General features: G+C 59.6%; 1 protein-coding gene across 2 annotated transcripts in view; it reads left to right on the top strand.

Moving 5' to 3' along the window:
• IL17RA (interleukin 17 receptor A) overlaps window positions 1-16,552 on the top strand; it is a 25,517-nt gene extending 8,965 nt beyond the window's left edge. The window contains exons 2-13 of one of the 2 annotated variants that reach the window (XM_012651060.1): window positions 700-724; window positions 1,407-1,553; window positions 2,379-2,491; window positions 3,794-3,920; window positions 5,744-5,791; window positions 5,874-6,037; window positions 6,724-6,807; window positions 7,070-7,154; window positions 7,877-7,888; window positions 8,109-8,210; window positions 10,076-10,117; window positions 10,663-16,552. In XM_012651060.1, coding sequence (XP_012506514.1) covers window positions 700-724; window positions 1,407-1,553; window positions 2,379-2,491; window positions 3,794-3,920; window positions 5,744-5,791; window positions 5,874-6,037; window positions 6,724-6,807; window positions 7,070-7,154; window positions 7,877-7,888; window positions 8,109-8,210; window positions 10,076-10,117; window positions 10,663-12,131 — 2,418 coding nt within the window. In that variant the 3' untranslated portion in view covers window positions 12,132-16,552. The remainder of the gene's footprint in view (window positions 1-699; window positions 725-1,406; window positions 1,554-2,378; window positions 2,492-3,793; window positions 3,921-5,743; window positions 5,792-5,873; window positions 6,038-6,723; window positions 6,808-7,069; window positions 7,155-7,876; window positions 7,889-8,108; window positions 8,211-10,075; window positions 10,118-10,662) is intronic. The other variant, XM_012651061.1, reaches the window with a different exon arrangement.
• Window positions 16,553-17,177: the final 625 nt, after the last annotated feature.

Genomic DNA, 17,177 nt, shown 5'->3' with positions numbered 1-17,177 from the left:
AGAGGGGTGAGTGTGTCCCAAAGTAGGTCAGCAAAACTTCAGCCTAATGATCACATTTCCCTGATAATATTTGTCATCAGGGCTTCCAGATTCGACCTTCCCGGTCTCCTCTGGGTTGGAAAGTTAACACACGTGGCCCAGGCGGGAGGAAGGTAATACTGGCGCTTCGGTTCCCTCGTCTATAAAATAGGGCTACGGATAGTACTTCGTTGTAAGCGTGTTGTGAGGATGAGTGAAATAATTTATAGAAATCACCCAGACGGGGTCTGGCACATTTTCCCTAGGAGAGGTTGCAGGGACTCGGTGACTTCTCCATAACCGATGTGTAATAGGAACCATCATTTTTGTCTCCCCCGCCCTCGCCGCGATCTCTCGCAGTATTGCTGTCCAGACCAAAGATTGGAAACCTCAGGAGGGTCAGGGCCCCTTCCCTAGGACACCCAAGACAACCTTCTCAGCATCTTTTAAAGTTGTAAGGTTCCCAGCTCATAAGAGTCATTCATAAAACGCCAGTTCCACTTGGCCTTCTGCTACACCCACGCCTCATCCTGTTTGCCCGAGACTGGGCAGGATGGGAAAAGTGTGGGGACAAGGCCCCACAGGCGGGAAGGGGGTGCTGTGCAAGTTTCGTTCCTGACGATTGGTGTGTGAACTGAAGTTGCTTCCCCGCGGTAATCGCCACCTTCTTTTCCTCCCCAGGGGCTGAACTGCACCGTCAAGAATAGTAAGTCATCCTTCTTTGCTCTCCTTGTTGTCACCCCGTCAGTAAAGCGATGGCCGCGTGCTGACGTGTGGCAGAGCCGGGCCACGCCCCTCCAGGGCTGGGCTTGGGTTAGGAGCACAGCGGCAGGAGGGGCCCGTAGAGTCTTGGACGTGTGCGCCCGCGCTTCCTCCGCAAGTCGGGAAATGAGAAACCAGTGTCCTTCGGATTCTGGAAGTATTCTCTGGGGTGCTCCCTCGTGTGTCTGCAGCCACAGTCTGCCTTTCCGCAGCTTGCCACTGGAAAGCAAGAGACAGCTGTGGTGTCGACTTGGTTTTGTTGTAATTCAAGGAGGTGGCGCGTATTTTAGGTGCCTTTGCTAATTACGGACCCGCAATGTGTAAAAATACAGCAACTCTTACACGCCCCCGGCCCTCCCGTGCCCCGTTTCCAACCACTGCCCTATCTCAGAACCAAGTCGGCACTTTGTCTTCTCTCCTGGAACCCCCTTTAGATGCAGGAGCTTTGCCGTGACCACACACGAGCATTAGAAAGAGGGAGCAGGGCAGTGACGCTGAGGACCCGGCTAAGGGTGACAAGCTGGCAGGCCCTCAGCTCTTCACGGTCCAGCTCTCTGGACCCGCTGCCGGGGCATCTTAGGGCCTCAGCAGCAAGTCGCTGACTGCTGCTGTTTCCTGGCTTCCAGGTACCTGCTTGGATGACAGCTGGATCCACCCTCGAAACCTGACCCCCTCGTCCCCAAAAGACGTCCAAATCCAGCTGCGCTTTACCCACACCCAGCACGGAGACCTGCTGCCTGTGGTTCACATCGAATGGACGCTGCAAACAGATGGTGGGTGGGCCTGCCCGCAGGGTCCTGGGGGGGTCTCCCCACTGCCAGGCGAGGCCACAGCCCAGACCATCGGCTCCCCCATACAGGCTGGAATTGGGCTCCCAGCCCTGTGCTCGGACGTGAGGGCCCAGATTTAGTGCTGGGAGAATCCGTCGTTTCTTGAGCTAGTACTTTTTCAGTGTTTTAGATATTAGCCCACAGTGATGCCTTCTCATCATACACCATCCTTCATGAAAGGCCTTCCTTCAGCCTAGAAGTTTCATCGGCCTGGAAACAAAAAGGCCAAGTGGTTAATTTTATGACTGCAGTACCAAAAATCTACTCGAAAAATGGTAACACATTTGCCAACCTGCTTGTTCCCTTTATTTAGGGGCCAGCACTTTTTAAAACATTCCCACGCCTCGTCAGGGCTAGACAGTTTGCGTTACAGAATTGGGAAGATCGGGGCTGATGCAGGTCTGTGAACCAGGGCATGGGGAAGTCCGTGGAAGTCCCCAGCCCACGTGCTCCCTGCCACCGCAGCCTCTCCGGGACGGTGGCGGTGGCTATGCTCAGTGCCCTGTTGCCAACACCCTAGCCGCAAGCGTACAAGGCCTTGCTTGTAGCCCAGTGTAAAGTGTCGCGTGTCCTTTCCCAGCTGGGAAGTAACTGTCTGCAGGCAGTGGGCTGAGGCCCAAGAGGGAGCGGAAAGGAACAGTGCAGAGTTAGGTAAGATGGGGCAGATTTCTTGTAAGCGAGAGCAAGCATCACAGATGGGGAAGTGACAGGCCCCGCGGTCTGCCCGGTGATCCCATCTCTGTCTCCTCTCCTCCCTCCGACCTGCAGCCAGCATCCTGTACCTCGAGGGTGCGGAGCTGTCGATCCTGCAGCTGAACACCAACGAACTTCTGTGTGTCAAGTTCGAGTTTCTGTCTAAACTGAGGCACCACCACAGGCGGGTAAGAATACAGCTCTCGAGTGGGTCTCCTTCCTCCGATGACACCACTGCAGACTCCTTGTCCCCAAATTCAGAGCGGGAAAGACCCAAAGGTGCTGGGAGAGTTCAGGGAACTCAAAACAGCAGCCCCCGGGTGAAGGGCTGAGTCTGCTGCCAGCAGCGCTGGGGGACGCGCCACTTGCCTGGCACGCCCATCTGCTTTTTCGTCCCACTTTCCCCAGTCCCTCCGTCTTAAAGGTAGTTGACTTAGAAGACAGCTTCCACAGCCCCACCCCCTGGCCCCTTTGTGTGTCACTTGGGTTAATCTGGGGCCTACCTCCTGGAAGAAAAGCCTGCCCCGGCCAGAGGACTGCCGCGGGCGGGTCCAGCCTCGTCGTGCTGCTCGCGGCGCGGTGGTGAGATGCTGCCCCTTGCTCACACTGTGGTTCCCGGACCGGCAACGTCAGCGTGGCTTGGGAACTTGTTAGAGATGCACATCCCACGACCCCACCCCAGACATCCTGAGCCAGAGACTCGGAGGGTGGGGCCCGGCGATGGGCGTGCAACAGCCCAGGTGATTCCGATGCAAGCTGTAGTTTGAAAGCTACCGGCTTAGATCTGCAAGTGGCCACTTTAAAACAAGTTAGATGGTCCAGGAGCACACGCAGCGAAGCAGCCCTCTCCAATGGTCGGTCAGGACCCCACACCTGGCAGCTGTGTGGACGGTTAGAACCAGGTGCCTAGGTCTGCTCAGAAGCAAAGGACGCCAGGCCCCTCACCAGGGTGGTTGGGGTGGGAGTCGGAGTCTACATCGAGAATCCACGCCACCCAGACGGTAACTCCGCACAAATGTGTTATCTCTGCGACAACCTGCGGGCCCAGAGTGCGTGGGGGTCTCTAGCTCGCCCTCTGTACCTTTTTGCTCCAGAACGTTCTCAAGAGATCCCTGGCTTTCCCATTTAAGGAGGAAGAATCATGTAACCAGTGGTTCTTAGCTGCCTTCTGTGTGCCAAGCCTCTCTAGCCCCAGGCCCTGGCCCGGCTCCCTCACACCCGTCCTTCTGGAGTTTGAGGGGGCCGATGGCGGGGGAGGACGCCTTCCAGTCCCCAAATTCCTTTGCATTATGACACTATCTGCTGATGAGGCCAGATCCAGGTTTTTTTAAATAGGCAGAAAAGACCAGAGAAAACAAAGAACAAAGATAACTGGTACCCCTGGTTTTAGGTTTGTCGTGGTTTTATTCTTGTTTTGAGAGAATGTTTGGTAGCCGGCGGGTGAGAGATGTGTGTGCGTAACCTGCCCAACCTCCATTCCCTCCCTTCAGTGGCGTTTCACCTTCAGCCACTTTGTGGTCGACCCTGACCAGGAGTACGAGGTGACCGTTCACCACCTGCCCAAGCCGATCCCTGATGGGGACCCGAACCACCAGTCCAGAAACCTCCTCGTGCCTGGTAAGACCATCCTCCCAAGACAGTCCCTTCCCCACTGGGCTCTGTGAGCAGAAAGCGGCAGGTCTGGAGACATCGGCCTTCCTGCTCGGCAAGATGGTGGCTGCCACTGCCAGCCCGTGACACCCCCAGGACGGACAGATGCGGGGGCTGGGAGCCCGCTGGTGTGCGGCTGCAGCTCCGCTCCCTGAAGGCAGAGCCCGTTCTCTGTTGGCACAACAGTGGGTATCAGCCCAAGATCCCCGGAGTTTTATGGGAGCCAGAGTCCCTCTCCCTGTCTAGAGACGTGCCCTTTCTACCCAGAAAACATCAGGAAGACAAGCCACTCATAGAAGAGTCACAGCCCCTGCTCTCAGCCTGGCCCCATCCTCCGTCGCTTGTCCTCTTTCTGCGCCGCCTCCTGCCTGCATTCATCCAGCACCCTCCCCACGGCGACACCCCCGCTCCCCACCCGTTCTCTGCCGGGCTTCTCTCAGGCGCCATGTGGTGTGTGCACCTGCTCGCTGTGTCCTCCCAGAGCCGCAGCCGTGGCCCGCGCTTCTCGCTGTTCAAAGGCGGCTGTGTCTGGAGCCCCAGCCTGCTTGAGGACGAGGTCTGGGTCTTCTGCCCATCTGTGAAATGTCCACAACCTGGGGATGGCCTTGCGTGTGGCAGGTGGTCAGGAAGTGCTCGTTAAGGATGGTGACGCCCTTCGTCCCTGGAACACCCCGCACAGCGTGAGCACACGCTATTTACCTTGCTTCATCTTTTTGCGTGGTTATGCTGCTTATTTGCTTTTTTTTTTTTTTTTTTGAGACAGAGTCTCACTCTTTTGCCCAGGCTAGAGTGAGTGCCATGGCGTCAGCCTAGCTCACAGCAACCTCAAACTCCTGGGCTCAAGCGATCCTTCTGCCTCAGCCTCCCGAGTAGCTGGGACTACAGGCATGTGCCACCATGCCCGACTAATTTTTTTCTATGTATTTTTAGTTGTCCAATTTCTTTCTAGTTTTAGTAGAGACGGGGTCTCGCTCTTGCTCAGGCTGGTTTCAAGCTCCTGAGCTCAAACGATCCGCCCGCCTCGGCCTGCTTATTTGCTTTTATTGGTCTCTGCTACTGGAGTGTAATCTCCAGAGGACGGGGACTTCGTGTTATTCACCACTGTCTCTTCAGTGCCTAGAACAGCACCTGGCACACAGTAGGTGCTCAGTAAGTGTCGAATGAGTAAATCTCCCCTGGCCTGTTCCTAAAATAGACTGACTGTCCTTGCCCCTCCATGGTGATTCACACCTGTCACGTGTCTTCTTGAGCCCAAATACAAATACTATAGTCAAGGCGGTTTGGAGGAGGACCAAGAAGGTGACTGGAGCAGTGGGCCTCGAGCTGTGGTCCCTGGGCCAGCAGCATTAACAGATGACTTGGGCACTTGTCAGACTCTGGCGCCGCCCAGACCCGAGTCGGAAACCTGACGGTGGTCAGCGACAAGTGTGAGGGTCCCTGCCCTGGGGCACCAGAGTGCTGGTCAGCCGCAGAGGCAGCTCTGGAGAGAAGCAGCTGTAGGTGGCAAGAGAAGGGCCTGGAGGGGACGAGGAATCTTTGGTCACCCAGAGCAGGCCCAGCAGGAGTACGGTGGAATCGGGAGGTTTCCCGCGAGAGGACAGGCCCGCCCGGCCAGCCCCAGTTTTGTGGGCCTCCGGCCAGTGACAGCCGTCCAGGCCTAGAGCTCTCTTTGGAGGGGCCCCTTGGACCGGCTCCCTGAAGGAAAAAGATCCGGGTCCCCGGTGTCAGGAATCTGGAAGAACAAACTTCCTAAAGTGAAGGCTTGACGATTGTCCTTTCGGGGTCGGCAGGCTGCGAGGACCCCAGGATGAAGCTCACCACGCCATGTGTGAACTCAGGTAAGCGTGGCTGCTGGGGAGGCTCGCCCCGGGTGCCTGAGCATGCCCCCTCACGTGCCGCCTGCGTCTGTGCCCTGGGCAGGCAGCCTGTGGGAGCCCAACATCACCGTGGAGGCCTCGGAGGCCCACCGGCTGCGCGTGGGCTTCGCCCTGTGGCACGAGCCCGCCCACTACCAGCTCCTGCTGAGCAGCTTCCCCCACGCGGAGGACCACGTCTGCTTTGAGCACGTCCAGCACGTCGCTGCGGTAACGCTGCCGTTCCCTGGCCCCCCAGCACGGCTCGGACCGCCCTCCGAGCGACGCCTCCTCTGCCGGTCCTGACGGGGCTGGCAGCTCGGAGCTCGGTGCCAGCCCCGTCAGCCGCGACCGTGAGCCACCTCGCCCTTTCCTTCCCTGTCGGTGCACAGTTGGCTCCGGAGGCGACCTTTGCTGCTGACCTCACGGTCAGGGCTGTAGCTGGTATAGGAGCTGACCCCGCCCTGCCCATGACTCGGTCCTTTCTGTCCTTCTCTCCCCACACTCTCCCCCGTTCCCTTTTTGTTTTGCTGTGTTTAGTCTACTTTATCCCAGAAAGGATTTGGGGGGTTAAAAAAGAGAAACAAATGTGGAAATTAAGGCAAAGGAGAACTAAAGATAAGGAGACGAGACGAAGCCAGGTTAGTGCCGGAAACGTGCCGTGCTGGTCTACATGGCTGTTGGGTGTGAACACACGTTCGTACCCCGATTCCAGGCAGCCGAAGCAAAGAGGGAACACCAGTTCCTAGATGTGCTTATGAGTTAGCAACAAACCAGCTGCCTTGCAGAAAGGGAGTTTTTCCTGGAACGGAAACCTGAGGAGCACGTCTCCCTCTGGCCTTCCCGAGGAGCCCTGGACAGCAGAGAGTTCTCGCAGCTTCCTAACCAGCCGGCCTTCCCCATCCTCCCCCCTCCAGCCCAGACGCGAGGATTTCCAGCCGCGATCCAACGTCACGCTCACCATCCACAACTCGGACTGGTGCTGCCACCACCGCCTGCAGGTGGGCCAGTGGCGTGGGCAGAGGTGGGAGCGAGCGCTGGTGGGCGTCCCTGCCAGGTGGGCGAGGACAGAGGGGGGGCAGCTCGTGGCCTCGCGCTCACCCCAGCACGAGGCAGGGGTCCTTCAACGCCCTCTCGCTGGTGGGGGATCTGGCCTCACAGCCACTCGGCCCGTTACTCTCAAATGACCTCTGCTGGCGAGAAGGCACGGGGTCCTCCGCACCCTTGCAGCCCTCCCTTCCCCACCCCTTCTCCGCCCCACAGATCCAGCCCTTCTTCAACAGCTGTCTCAACGACTGCCTCCGCCACTCCGTGACGGTTCCCTGCCCAGACGTCCCAGAGACTCTAGGTAGGAGGAATGTGCCTCTCCTGGGCCATGCGGGGGCCAGAGTGGGTGAAGGTCTGAGCCGAATCCTGACCTGGCTCGAGGGGACATGGGGTGGAGAGTCTGATATAACGAGGAGCTCCCACAGGGGGCGTCGAGTGTCCCTCCCTGGGTTGGAGTCCTGACGGGCTGTCATTAGCTGTGCAGCCTTGGACAAAGTACTTAACCTTTCTGGTCCTCTGCTTCCTTGACTGCACCACGGGGTAGATGTTATCATAGAGTTGTGTGTATGCAGCACGTACTGAACAGAGTATTTTAACATCCGCACAGAGTGTGAGTAACGCTCATAGATGTCAAATGACTTGTCCAAGATCACACACCAAGGACGAGGCAGAGCCCTGGGGTCTGAGTTGCGGCCTTGACACTCAGCAGCTCACAGGCCAGCATCTCCTTCAGAAGCCACGTGCCCCCCCTTCACGGGAGGCCCCCGCTGCTCGCTGGTCAGAGCGCAGACGTGGCACTGGGCTGGACGAGAACCCTGGCCCCACGCAGAGGGGAGAGGCGTCTGTTCTCACAGCAGCAGCTAGAGGCGGCTCATGCAGATGGTTTCATTAAGTGCAGCCAGGATCTAAAGTGCCCGGAGCAGGGCCAGGGTCGTTAAGGCCCCCGAGGGTGTCGGCGGTGGCTTCCTGATGACTGCTGGTAATTAAGAGCCCCATTCCCCTTCTCTCTCGTTCTCGTTGCAGACGTGGTTGCAGGTAAGCTCACATCTTCCCGCAGCGACGCAGGTCCTCGGGGGGCTTTCTGCAGGGGCCACGCGGGAAGCCCCTGACTGAGCCAGGCAGACAAGGCCAGCCCAGAGGGGGCGAGCCCGCCGGCACGTGGCTGTGCGCGCCAGAGAGGACAGAGCCCGGGGCCGGGGAGCGCGGGCAGCGGAGCAGCGCCCGCCACGTCACTCTCACCGTTCTGCTCACACAGACTACCCGCCCCTGTGGGTGTACGGCTTCATCACGGGCATCTCCCTCCTGCTGGTGGGCTCCGCCGTCCTGTTCATCCTCTGCATGACCTGGCGGCTGTCTGGTAAGAGGCAGGGTCGGGGCTGCCCCCGGCTCTCCCTTCCGCGCCCCTTCCTTCCTGCTCTCCCTTCTCCTCCAGCTGCAGCCTCCAGCTGGTCCTCCGAGGAGCCAGTGCTCGGGGGCATCTTCAGTGCCGGCCCTTCAATGTCAGGTCACGTCTCCTGCCTCCTGCCTTGCCTCGGCCTCAGTTACCAAGAACCTGGAGCCCGGGGCTGAGCTGGGCCCGAGCACCAGCTCCACACTTGGCACCTGGGCGGGCCACCTGGCCCTGAGCGTCCTCGGCTTCCTCTCGTAAAATGGCGATGGAAAAATAATGGCCGGGCGCGGTGGCTCACGCCTGTAATCCCAGCTACTCGGGAGGCTGAGGCAGGAGGATCACTTGAGCCCAGGAGTTTAAGGTTGCTGTGAGCTAGGCTGACGCCACAGCACTCTAGCCCGGGCGACACAGTGAGGCTCTGTCTCAAAAAAAAAATCAGCAGGCTGGAAGGAGCCAGAGTGGAGTTGCCCTGCATCAGCAGTGCTCAGCCAGGCCGGCAGAGCAGCCTGAACAGCCCTGTCCTGCAGCCCCTGCGCCCACGTCTGGGGCCAGGGAAAATGGGGGGGACAGAAAAGGCTGGGGTTCGGACCGACCACAGGAGCAGATCCCAGCCCCACTCACCAGCCTGCAGTCGTGGGCCGGTTGTGTAACGAACCGTACGTAGGTTTCGTTTTCCGTTCTGCAAAGTGCAATCCCGATGCTTCCCTCCGGCTGTGGTGCGGGTCGGCGAGACAGCGAGGGCAGTGCTGGCCGCCGGGGATTAGTAAATCCAGCCCCTCCCTCTCGTGGCCTCCTCTGGCTGGCGCGTGCCAAGCAGGGAGAACGTGGGTGGGGGCTCAGCCCTTCCCTGCCCTCCACGACCCTACGCTGCCCCTTCAATCTTCTGGGAAGCCGTTTCCACACTCGCCGAGGCCCTTCAGGGTTCGGTCTTGTAGAAAGAAGCCACCCAGCGCGAGCAGACCCACCGGACGCTCCTCCTCCGGAGCGTCCTCCTGTAACCTCTCCGTGGGGGCCGGGGGCCTTTGTTTCATTTCTGCTGTCGTGCGTCTGACCTTCCGGGGCGTCCAGGGAAGGGGGAACCTCGCTAGTTACGTGACTGTCTTGACAGTTGAGAGTGAGGAATGAAATTAAGGCTCTAAGCCTCTTGCGCGGCCACCTGTGGATTTCAGCCGCCCCCGCTGTCACGGAGCAGTTAACGCCTGCCATGTCGCCACATCTCGAGGGGAACAATTGCTTAAGCGTGTGGGTTCCCCTCGCTCACCTCAGAAATGCCAGGAGGAAGTGTCGCAAGTGGGCCGGGTGGGGCAGCTTCTGGAAAGGAGTGTGGTAAGATACTCGCTTCCCGGAGGGACGCTTGTGGGGAAGGCTGTCCCCTCACGTGGAGTCTGCTGGGCCGGCCACACTGCGGGGGGCAGGGAGACCAGGACGCCGACGGGGACCAGGGCACAGCCCCCCAGCACTGCTCTGGGGGTCCTAGCTGGGTCAGTGCTACACAGTAATAATTGTGACCCCACGTGAACGAGTTTGGACAATACTCCAGGCACGTCACATACAGTATCTCATTTAATACCCAGTAAGCTGAGATCAAACACAGACCCGCTTTACGGAGGAAGAAACTGAGTTTCTGAGGCATTAGTAAGCTTCTCCGACCACACAGCTCGCGTGGCAGACCAGGCCCCACGCTGCGCGACCAGCCGCACGGCCTCCCCCACGAGGGCCCTCGTGCGTCCAGTGACTGCTGGCTCGGGGCTTGCCCTTACCGTCGCTGACACGGGGCTGGTCCCCATTTCTCTTCCCAAAGACCCACTCCAGTGTATCTCTCTTCCTTTCAGGGACTCATCATGAGAAACACGATAATGACACCAAACACGCCGGTAAGTGTCTCCCGGATGGTGCGTGTGTGTCGAGAGGTTAGAGGGTCGCCTTCTGCAGTCTGACTCCAGGTCCCTTCAGGAGACCCCACGTCAGGGCCCCCACTTCCCGTACCCGACCCAGAGGGCTTGCAGGGGGCCCCCAATAGCAAGGCCTGGGCGCCATTGTTTCAGTCACTCGGGGGAAAGGAAGGTAAGCACCGTATTTTGTGAAAAGAGGTCCAGGCGTTTCTGTCCCGCAGAGAGGCCTTCGTGCCTCTTCTCTTGTTTTGATTAAAGTGATTAAAGTCCAGGCTAAAGACCAGATAGGGATGTGTGAGAGACAGAGATTCTTTTTCTCGTGAGGCACCAGACTGGGATTTTTTTCGGGCAGCCAAAGCAAGGCGAAGCGGCAACATCTGGCTTGTTCCAAGAGGCCTCCGTTGCGTGCCTTGGTCTAGCAGCCAAGCTCGGTGTTCGGTCCAGGCCCGTCCCAGGCTGGCCAGCAGAGGACGCCGCCCTTGGCCTGTGGCGGGAGGGTCAGCACACGTGTACCCTTGTTTCCTTAGGTGTCCCGCCTGCAGCTGACCTGACCCCCCCAGCCCTGAAGCCAAGGAAGGTTTGGATCGTCTACTCAGCCGACCACCCTCTCTATGTGGATGTCGTCCTAAAATTCGCCCAGTTCCTGCTCACCGTCTGTGGCACTGAAGTAGCCCTCGACCTGCTGGAGGAACAGGCCATCTCGGAGGTGGGGGTCATGACCTGGGTGGGCCGCCAGAAGCAGGAGATGGTGGGGAGCAACTCCAAAATCATCATCCTGTGCTCCCGAGGAACCCAGGCCAAGTGGCAGGCTATCCTGGGCTGGGAGGAGCCTGCCGTCCGGCTGCGGTGTGACCGCAGGAAGCCCGCTGGGGACCTGTTCACGGCGGCCATGAACGTGATCCTGCCAGACTTCAGGAAGCCGGCCTGCTTCGGCACCTACGTCGTCTGCTACTTCAGCGGCATCAGCAGCGAGGGCGACGTCCCCGACCTCTTTAACATCACTTCCAGGTACGCCCTCATGGACGGGTTCGAGGAGGTGTACTTCCGGATCCAGGACCTGGAGATGTTCGAGCCCGGCCGCATGCACCGCGTCGGGGAGCTCACGGGCAAAAACTACCTGCACAGCGCCAGCGGCCGGCAGCTCAGGGAGGCCGTGGAGCGGTTCCGGGAGTGGCAGGCCCGGCGCCCCGACTGGTTTGAGCACGAGAACCTGTGCTCAGCGGACGACCAGGACCTCCCGTCCCTGGACGAAGAGGTGTTTGAAGAGCCGCCGCTGCCGCCAGGAGTGGGCATCGTCAGGCAGAGGCCCGTGGTGCGGGAGCCTGCCTCCGCCGACGGGCTGGCGGTGAGCGTGCTCCTCGGCGGGGAAGCAGGAGGAGTGTGGAGGCTGGAGCCTCAGCTGCTGCCAGAGGGGCAGCCAGCGGCCCAGCCCCTGCGGACGACGGTGCTCCCGGTGGAGAAGGTCCCTCCAGCTCAGGCTGCGGAGCCCGTGCCTGTCGCTGACGGGGGCAGCATGGCCAGCCGGCTGGCTGTGCTGGAGGAAGGCGAGGCCCACCCGCTGCTGGGGGGCCGTGGCCCTCAGCAGAACAGTGTGCTCTTCCTGCCCGTGGACTCGGGGGGCCCACGTCGCTGCAGCGCCCCGCTGGCGTCTCCTGAGCCCCTCCCGAGCGAGACGCGAGAGCGGCTGGAGGGCCTGATGCTCTCACTCCTCCAACAAGACCCCTACACGCCGTGCGAGGAGGAGCAGCGGCAGTCGGTGCAGTCTGACCAGGGCTACATCTCCCGGAGCTCCCCGCAGCCCCCCGACGGACTCAGGGGAATGGAGGAGGAGGAGGAGGAGGGTCTGGGGGAGTCGGCCATGCCGCTCTCTCTGGAAGACCTGGAGAGCCTGAGGAGCCTGCAGCGACAGCTGCTCTTCCACGAGCTGCGGAAGAACGCTGGCTGGGACAGGGTGGGCTCAGATAGGCCAGTCGGGCCGGGGCAGGCCCCCTCCTAGGGGCTGCCGGGTCCCCAGCGTTGAGTGTGCATGTGAGTGTACATGCGTGTGCGTTTTTGTATACATGTCTGTGTGTGTATGGGTGTGTGAAGCGTGTGCTTGCGGTTGTAGACATGTTGACTCTCGTCCCTAGGCGCCCCCTAGCTTCCCATTATGTAGCCATCTGGTTATCATCCGTCCCTGTGGGAACCCACAGCCCATTTCTGGGAGCTAATGGCAGCGTGACTTCGAGTCTGTCATTTGCTCCTTCATTCAGCATTTATTTTGCACCTACTCTGTGCCGGGCATTTGGGATTCAAAGATAAATTGCACAGGGCACAGCCCTGGCCCCAGGGAGCCTCACACCCAGTGAGAAGATGCGCAGAAAAGGCACCCGGCCCCGGGAGAGGTTCCTGGAGGAGGTGACGTCTGAGCTGGAGCAGAGGCGTGTTGCCTAGTCAGGGGTAGTGGTTGGGGGAGGCGCAGTCCCAGGGCAGGGCCAGCCGCGGGGTCAGTGCTGGGAGGTGAGGCGGCTGGAGTGGAGGTGGGGGTGGGGTAGCCAGAGCTCAGCCTGTGGGCCAGGTGGGAGCTGGGACCTCAGCCCGAAGGCCTGGGATGGGCTGTCGCCCAGCAGGGGAGACGGCTGAGGGCCAGACACACCCAGAGGAGACAGGATAGAAACGTGCGAAGTGAAACAACCGTGTTTGGCAGGGAGGCGAACGAGACATCCTGAGCGCGTGTTTTGGCAGGCAGTCAGTGGCAGAGGACGCTGCAGCCCCCCGAGCTCGGGACGCGCTGGCGCGCGAGGACAGAGTGAGGAGGGTGCCAGCTGCGGGGCCCGCAGCGGGCGGGAGGGGAGCGAAGGTCTGGGCAGACCCTTCCCAGGGGACAGGGTGCCGCTCTGTCCTTGACGGTCTCACGTTTGAGGAGAGACTCGAGGCCCAGTGTTTGAAGAAATTGTTGCTGAAGTGCCTTCTTGGGGTGCGGGTGTTGAAGAACACACTGATGCCATCGGCCCCGGAAGCGAGTGTCTGCGTTTCCGCGTTCGCGTCCTCAGTTGTACTTGCAGGCTTCCGTGAGGACACCATGCGGAGTGTGATGGGAAGGCAGACAGAGGAGTGGTGTGTGTGCACGTGTGCACATACGTGTGCATGAAAGGGAGACTATCAGTAAAAGAATGCATAGCTGTTAGCTCTGGTAAGAATTTCTAGTACTTACTTTGGGTCAGATACTGCTGTAGTTGTCGAGTTCTTCCCTGCAGTGAGATTTTGCCTAGTGGCAGCAGGGCCACCAAGGTTCCACGCCCCAGATGGTGCGTGGCGTGTGGTCATCCCGGCAGCAGCGAAGGACCAGGCGAGGGAGAAGAGGAACTGAGGCTTCCCAGCCACCAGCCTCCGGCCCCGTCTCTCCTGTCCAGTAACCCTGGAGGGGGTGTCACTGGGTGCGGACACCTGCCAAGCTTTCTGTGACATTTCCCCAGCTTCCGATAAGCACTTACTCTGTGACCAGAGTGCAGAATACCATGGTGGACTCTTCCCTCGCTAGAACCAGGGCTCTGCCTGGCAGCGGGGTGGACCCAAGCCACTGTCGTCCCAGTGCCCTGGAGCACTCCTTCACTTTGATCCCATTTCTCACACACCTTGAATTCTAGCTCTGCTGGCCTTTGAGGCCATCCCAGTAAATGTCCCCAATTGGTGTTGTCCACTGTGTCCCCTTTATCTTCAGGATGGCTGCTTTTTTTCCTGACAGCTTTATTGAGATACAATTCACAATTGATCTGATCTGCACAACAGTGGCTTAGCGTGGTCACAGAGCTCAGCAACAGCACGATTTCGGATCGTTTCATTACCCCCGGAAGAAACCCAGCGCCCCTTGGTCGCCACCCCCAACCTTCTGTCTCTGTGCGTTTGCCTGTTCTGGACGCATCCTCTAGAAATGGAACCATCAACTTCTCCAGGTGTCTTGGCCCTTCCTCACTGTCATCCCTGTTCCTCCTCACGGTGCCGCCTCCTCCCCTGGAGCCCCCAGGCTCAGGCTGGTCTGTGCTCGCTGTAAGTGCTGGGAATTCGGTCGGCTGAGCGTGTCTGCTGTCAGCCAAACACCAAGAGCCTCAAGAGCGAGTATAAGTAAAGCCAGACTTAACACGTCTTTTTGTGTTATTCTGAACCATGGCTGATAAAACCGTGTTGCACCGAGAAGCACCCCTCCGAGAACAGACGCCCTCCACACTGTCACTCTGCCACCTCTGGCCCCTCTCCTGGAAAGCGTGCAGCAGAGGCGGCCCCAGGACAGGGAGCACCCAGTCCACAAAACCTGCCGCAGAGCCTCGGCCCGTGCCTGGCATCTACGGCAGTCACTCACGGCCAAGCACCGACTCCTGCATGGCGTTCCGTGACTTTTCCTGCCTACTGTCTTGATCCTAGATTTTTTTAGAAAGGAGGAAAAATTATATGATGACGTGGACATTGCTTGATACAGTGCTTTGGTTCCAAACCAGTTTCTCTTTTCTGCTTAGGAAGGTCCTCAGAGCTGGTTAGGTTCTCAAGAGGGTTTTGTTCAGTTCCTGAAACACCCCTTCAGCAGTTTGAGCTGAGATCTCTGAATGAAGGTGTGATGGGTTTACTTATTTCCTGCTTCTCCGTGAAGCTTAAATAGGGCGTAAGAGAAGATGCCCTCAGCAGTGCAGCGGGCGGTTCACACTAGGTGGCATTTGGACTCTGTGGTAAGCACTTCCCATCCTAAATAACCGAGGGGCATGCCAGGCCCTGCTGTGCCCTAGCGCCTCCCGAGAAGGCCTGCCGGCGGGGGGGACAGAAGAGCCCCGGAGAGTCCCAGCCGCGGTGAGCTGCAGGGCCGCCCCCCCAGCCTGGGCCTGTATGTCACAAGCCAGGTGTGTCGGGCAGGGGGCTTCCCTGCAAAGAGGAGACAGCTTGGGATTCTGGCCCACAGTGACTTGAATTAGTCACCGTGCCTAGATCTGTTGCTCATCTCCGAAGTGGCTGTGTGGGAGTTTCTACCTCATGGGGTCCTGGGAGGTGTGGGTGACGTGTCCCTGGGAAGCACCAGGGTGGTGTCCTGCGTCCAGCTGGTGCTCAATGCCTGCCAGCCACCCTCCGGCTGGGTCCACTGGCTTCCCCGGACACCCTGTTGCCTCTCGTGAGAAGCCCACAGGCTCCCGGGTCTCCGCCTCTTAGCCAAGAGGAGCAGCAGACGGGATTCCGGGCGGAGCAGCGTCGCCTGCTGCCGCGCCCGCTCCCCCTGCAGTTCTGCCCCGGTCTCCGAAGTGGCGCGCGCGCCAGTGCGTGGCGTGTACTAGGGGCTAATAAATGTGTTGGCTGAGTGAATATGCTCAGTGCGGAAAAATGGCAACAGTGCGGATTCTGTAGATGGTACATTCTAGAAGAGTAGAAGGCGGAGCGATTGCCCCCAGATCCGCGGCGCACGCTGTCGATCGGTGTGCCTGCCGCGTCCCACGCGTGGCCTCGCACGTCACTCTGAAATGACATCCAGGTCCCTGTCCTTGCCTCAGCCTCTCCACAGTGCCCCACGCCCCATCGCCTCACCCAGATGCTGGCACAGGGTCCCCACACGTGTCCCGTCCATTTAGGTGACTGAGACAGCCTCGCCCCGGTGAGCCAGTCCTGCCTGTAGGAGGAACGTGGAGCCCCCTTATGGTGTGAGGAGTCTTGCCCAACCCCGTCACCTAGAGTCCTCACAGGGAGCAGCCCGTTGGGCTATTAACACCTCTTGTGCCCTGTATTAATACGATGGCTAGTGCGTCTGTGTGATCATCCATGCCCCGTGTTAATGCGATGATAACACCTCTGAGTGCACGATGCCTTGCGTGGCAGAGAGGACGAGGACGCGCAGCGCCATGAGGGGGAGGTCGCGGTGGGGGTGGGCTGGCCGGCCCCGACATTCACCTGCACCCTGACGTGGGTGTCCCACTGGCTGACTCTGCTCACCTCTTCGCTGGGACACGGGAACCGAGCGCAGCCCGGGCACTTACCCAGAACCGCCGGGGCTTCAGTGCAGGGGCAGCTGCGCCGCGGGCAGCTGGGACTCTGGAGGCAGCCGGGCCAGGGTTCAGTCGAGTCCCCTTCCTGCCTGCAGCGCGGCCCTGGGGACCCGCCTCACCTTCCTGGGCGTCAGGGATGTGGAGACGAGATGGCTCGGAGGTGCCCGTGAGCGGGGCATGGGCTAGTGCGTGTCCGCGCCTGGCAGTCCACCGCGCGCTGTGTGTTCGCGCTCCTCCTCAGGCGGGCGCAGCCCTGTGCGGGGCGGTGTCGCCCACGCAGGGACACGTCGCCCCTCAGCCCCCGCTCCGCCGTTACAAAGCAGGTCTGTCAGCGAGCGCCGGCGTGCTTGACTGGAAGGCGTTTGTGAGTGTTTACAGCATGCTTGCTGGAATTAACCATCTTACTGTACGTCAGATTTGGAATAAATGCAGACACGGTCTTCTGTGGCTCTGTAATGATTTCGTGTGTCAAGTTTGTCCCCTGCTACGATGTCTTGGGGGGAAAAGGGACCATTTTTGCATATGTTGCCTTATCTAATTCTTAGCCACAGCCCTGTGAGGTAGGTGAGGCTGCTTCTGTTCCACAAATGGCGACAAAGTTCTGGGAGGCCGGGGACTGCGAGTAGGAGGCAGAGCAGGCCTGGGCTCCCGGCCCTTCGGCTGTGACACGGCTCCCTGTGCCCCTGGGCCAAACCCCTGTGTGGCCTTTGGAGTAGCCAGGAGCATCAAACTGTAGGGTGACAACACAAAGTGGTTTCAGTAGTACCAGCTGCCTCTGTGCTAAAAAAATACTATGCTTTTTCTTCGGCGCAGACCCAGTGTTCTGCCTTAGACTTAATAGTACCCTTCATGTTAAGACAGAACAAAATCCTTGTTCGTCTCACACGTAAGAACTCAGGCTCTGGCTGGGGCAGGGGCGACGGGAGGGCACTGTGTTTGCAAATTCGTTTCTCAAGGCTTTCCCTTTTTGTAAGCTATTCTTAGAAAGAAGTGGGCGGCTGGGCGTGGTGGCGCGCACCTGTCACCCCAGCTCCTCGGGAGGCTGAGGC

Source organism: Propithecus coquereli, unplaced genomic scaffold, assembly GCF_000956105.1.
Source record: "Propithecus coquereli isolate 6110/MARCELLA unplaced genomic scaffold, Pcoq_1.0 Scaffold346, whole genome shotgun sequence".
Classification (NCBI taxonomy): Eukaryota; Metazoa; Chordata; class Mammalia; order Primates; family Indriidae; genus Propithecus; species Propithecus coquereli.
Note: the sequence above shows the minus strand (reverse complement) of the source record. Positions and strands in the feature narration are given on the sequence as shown.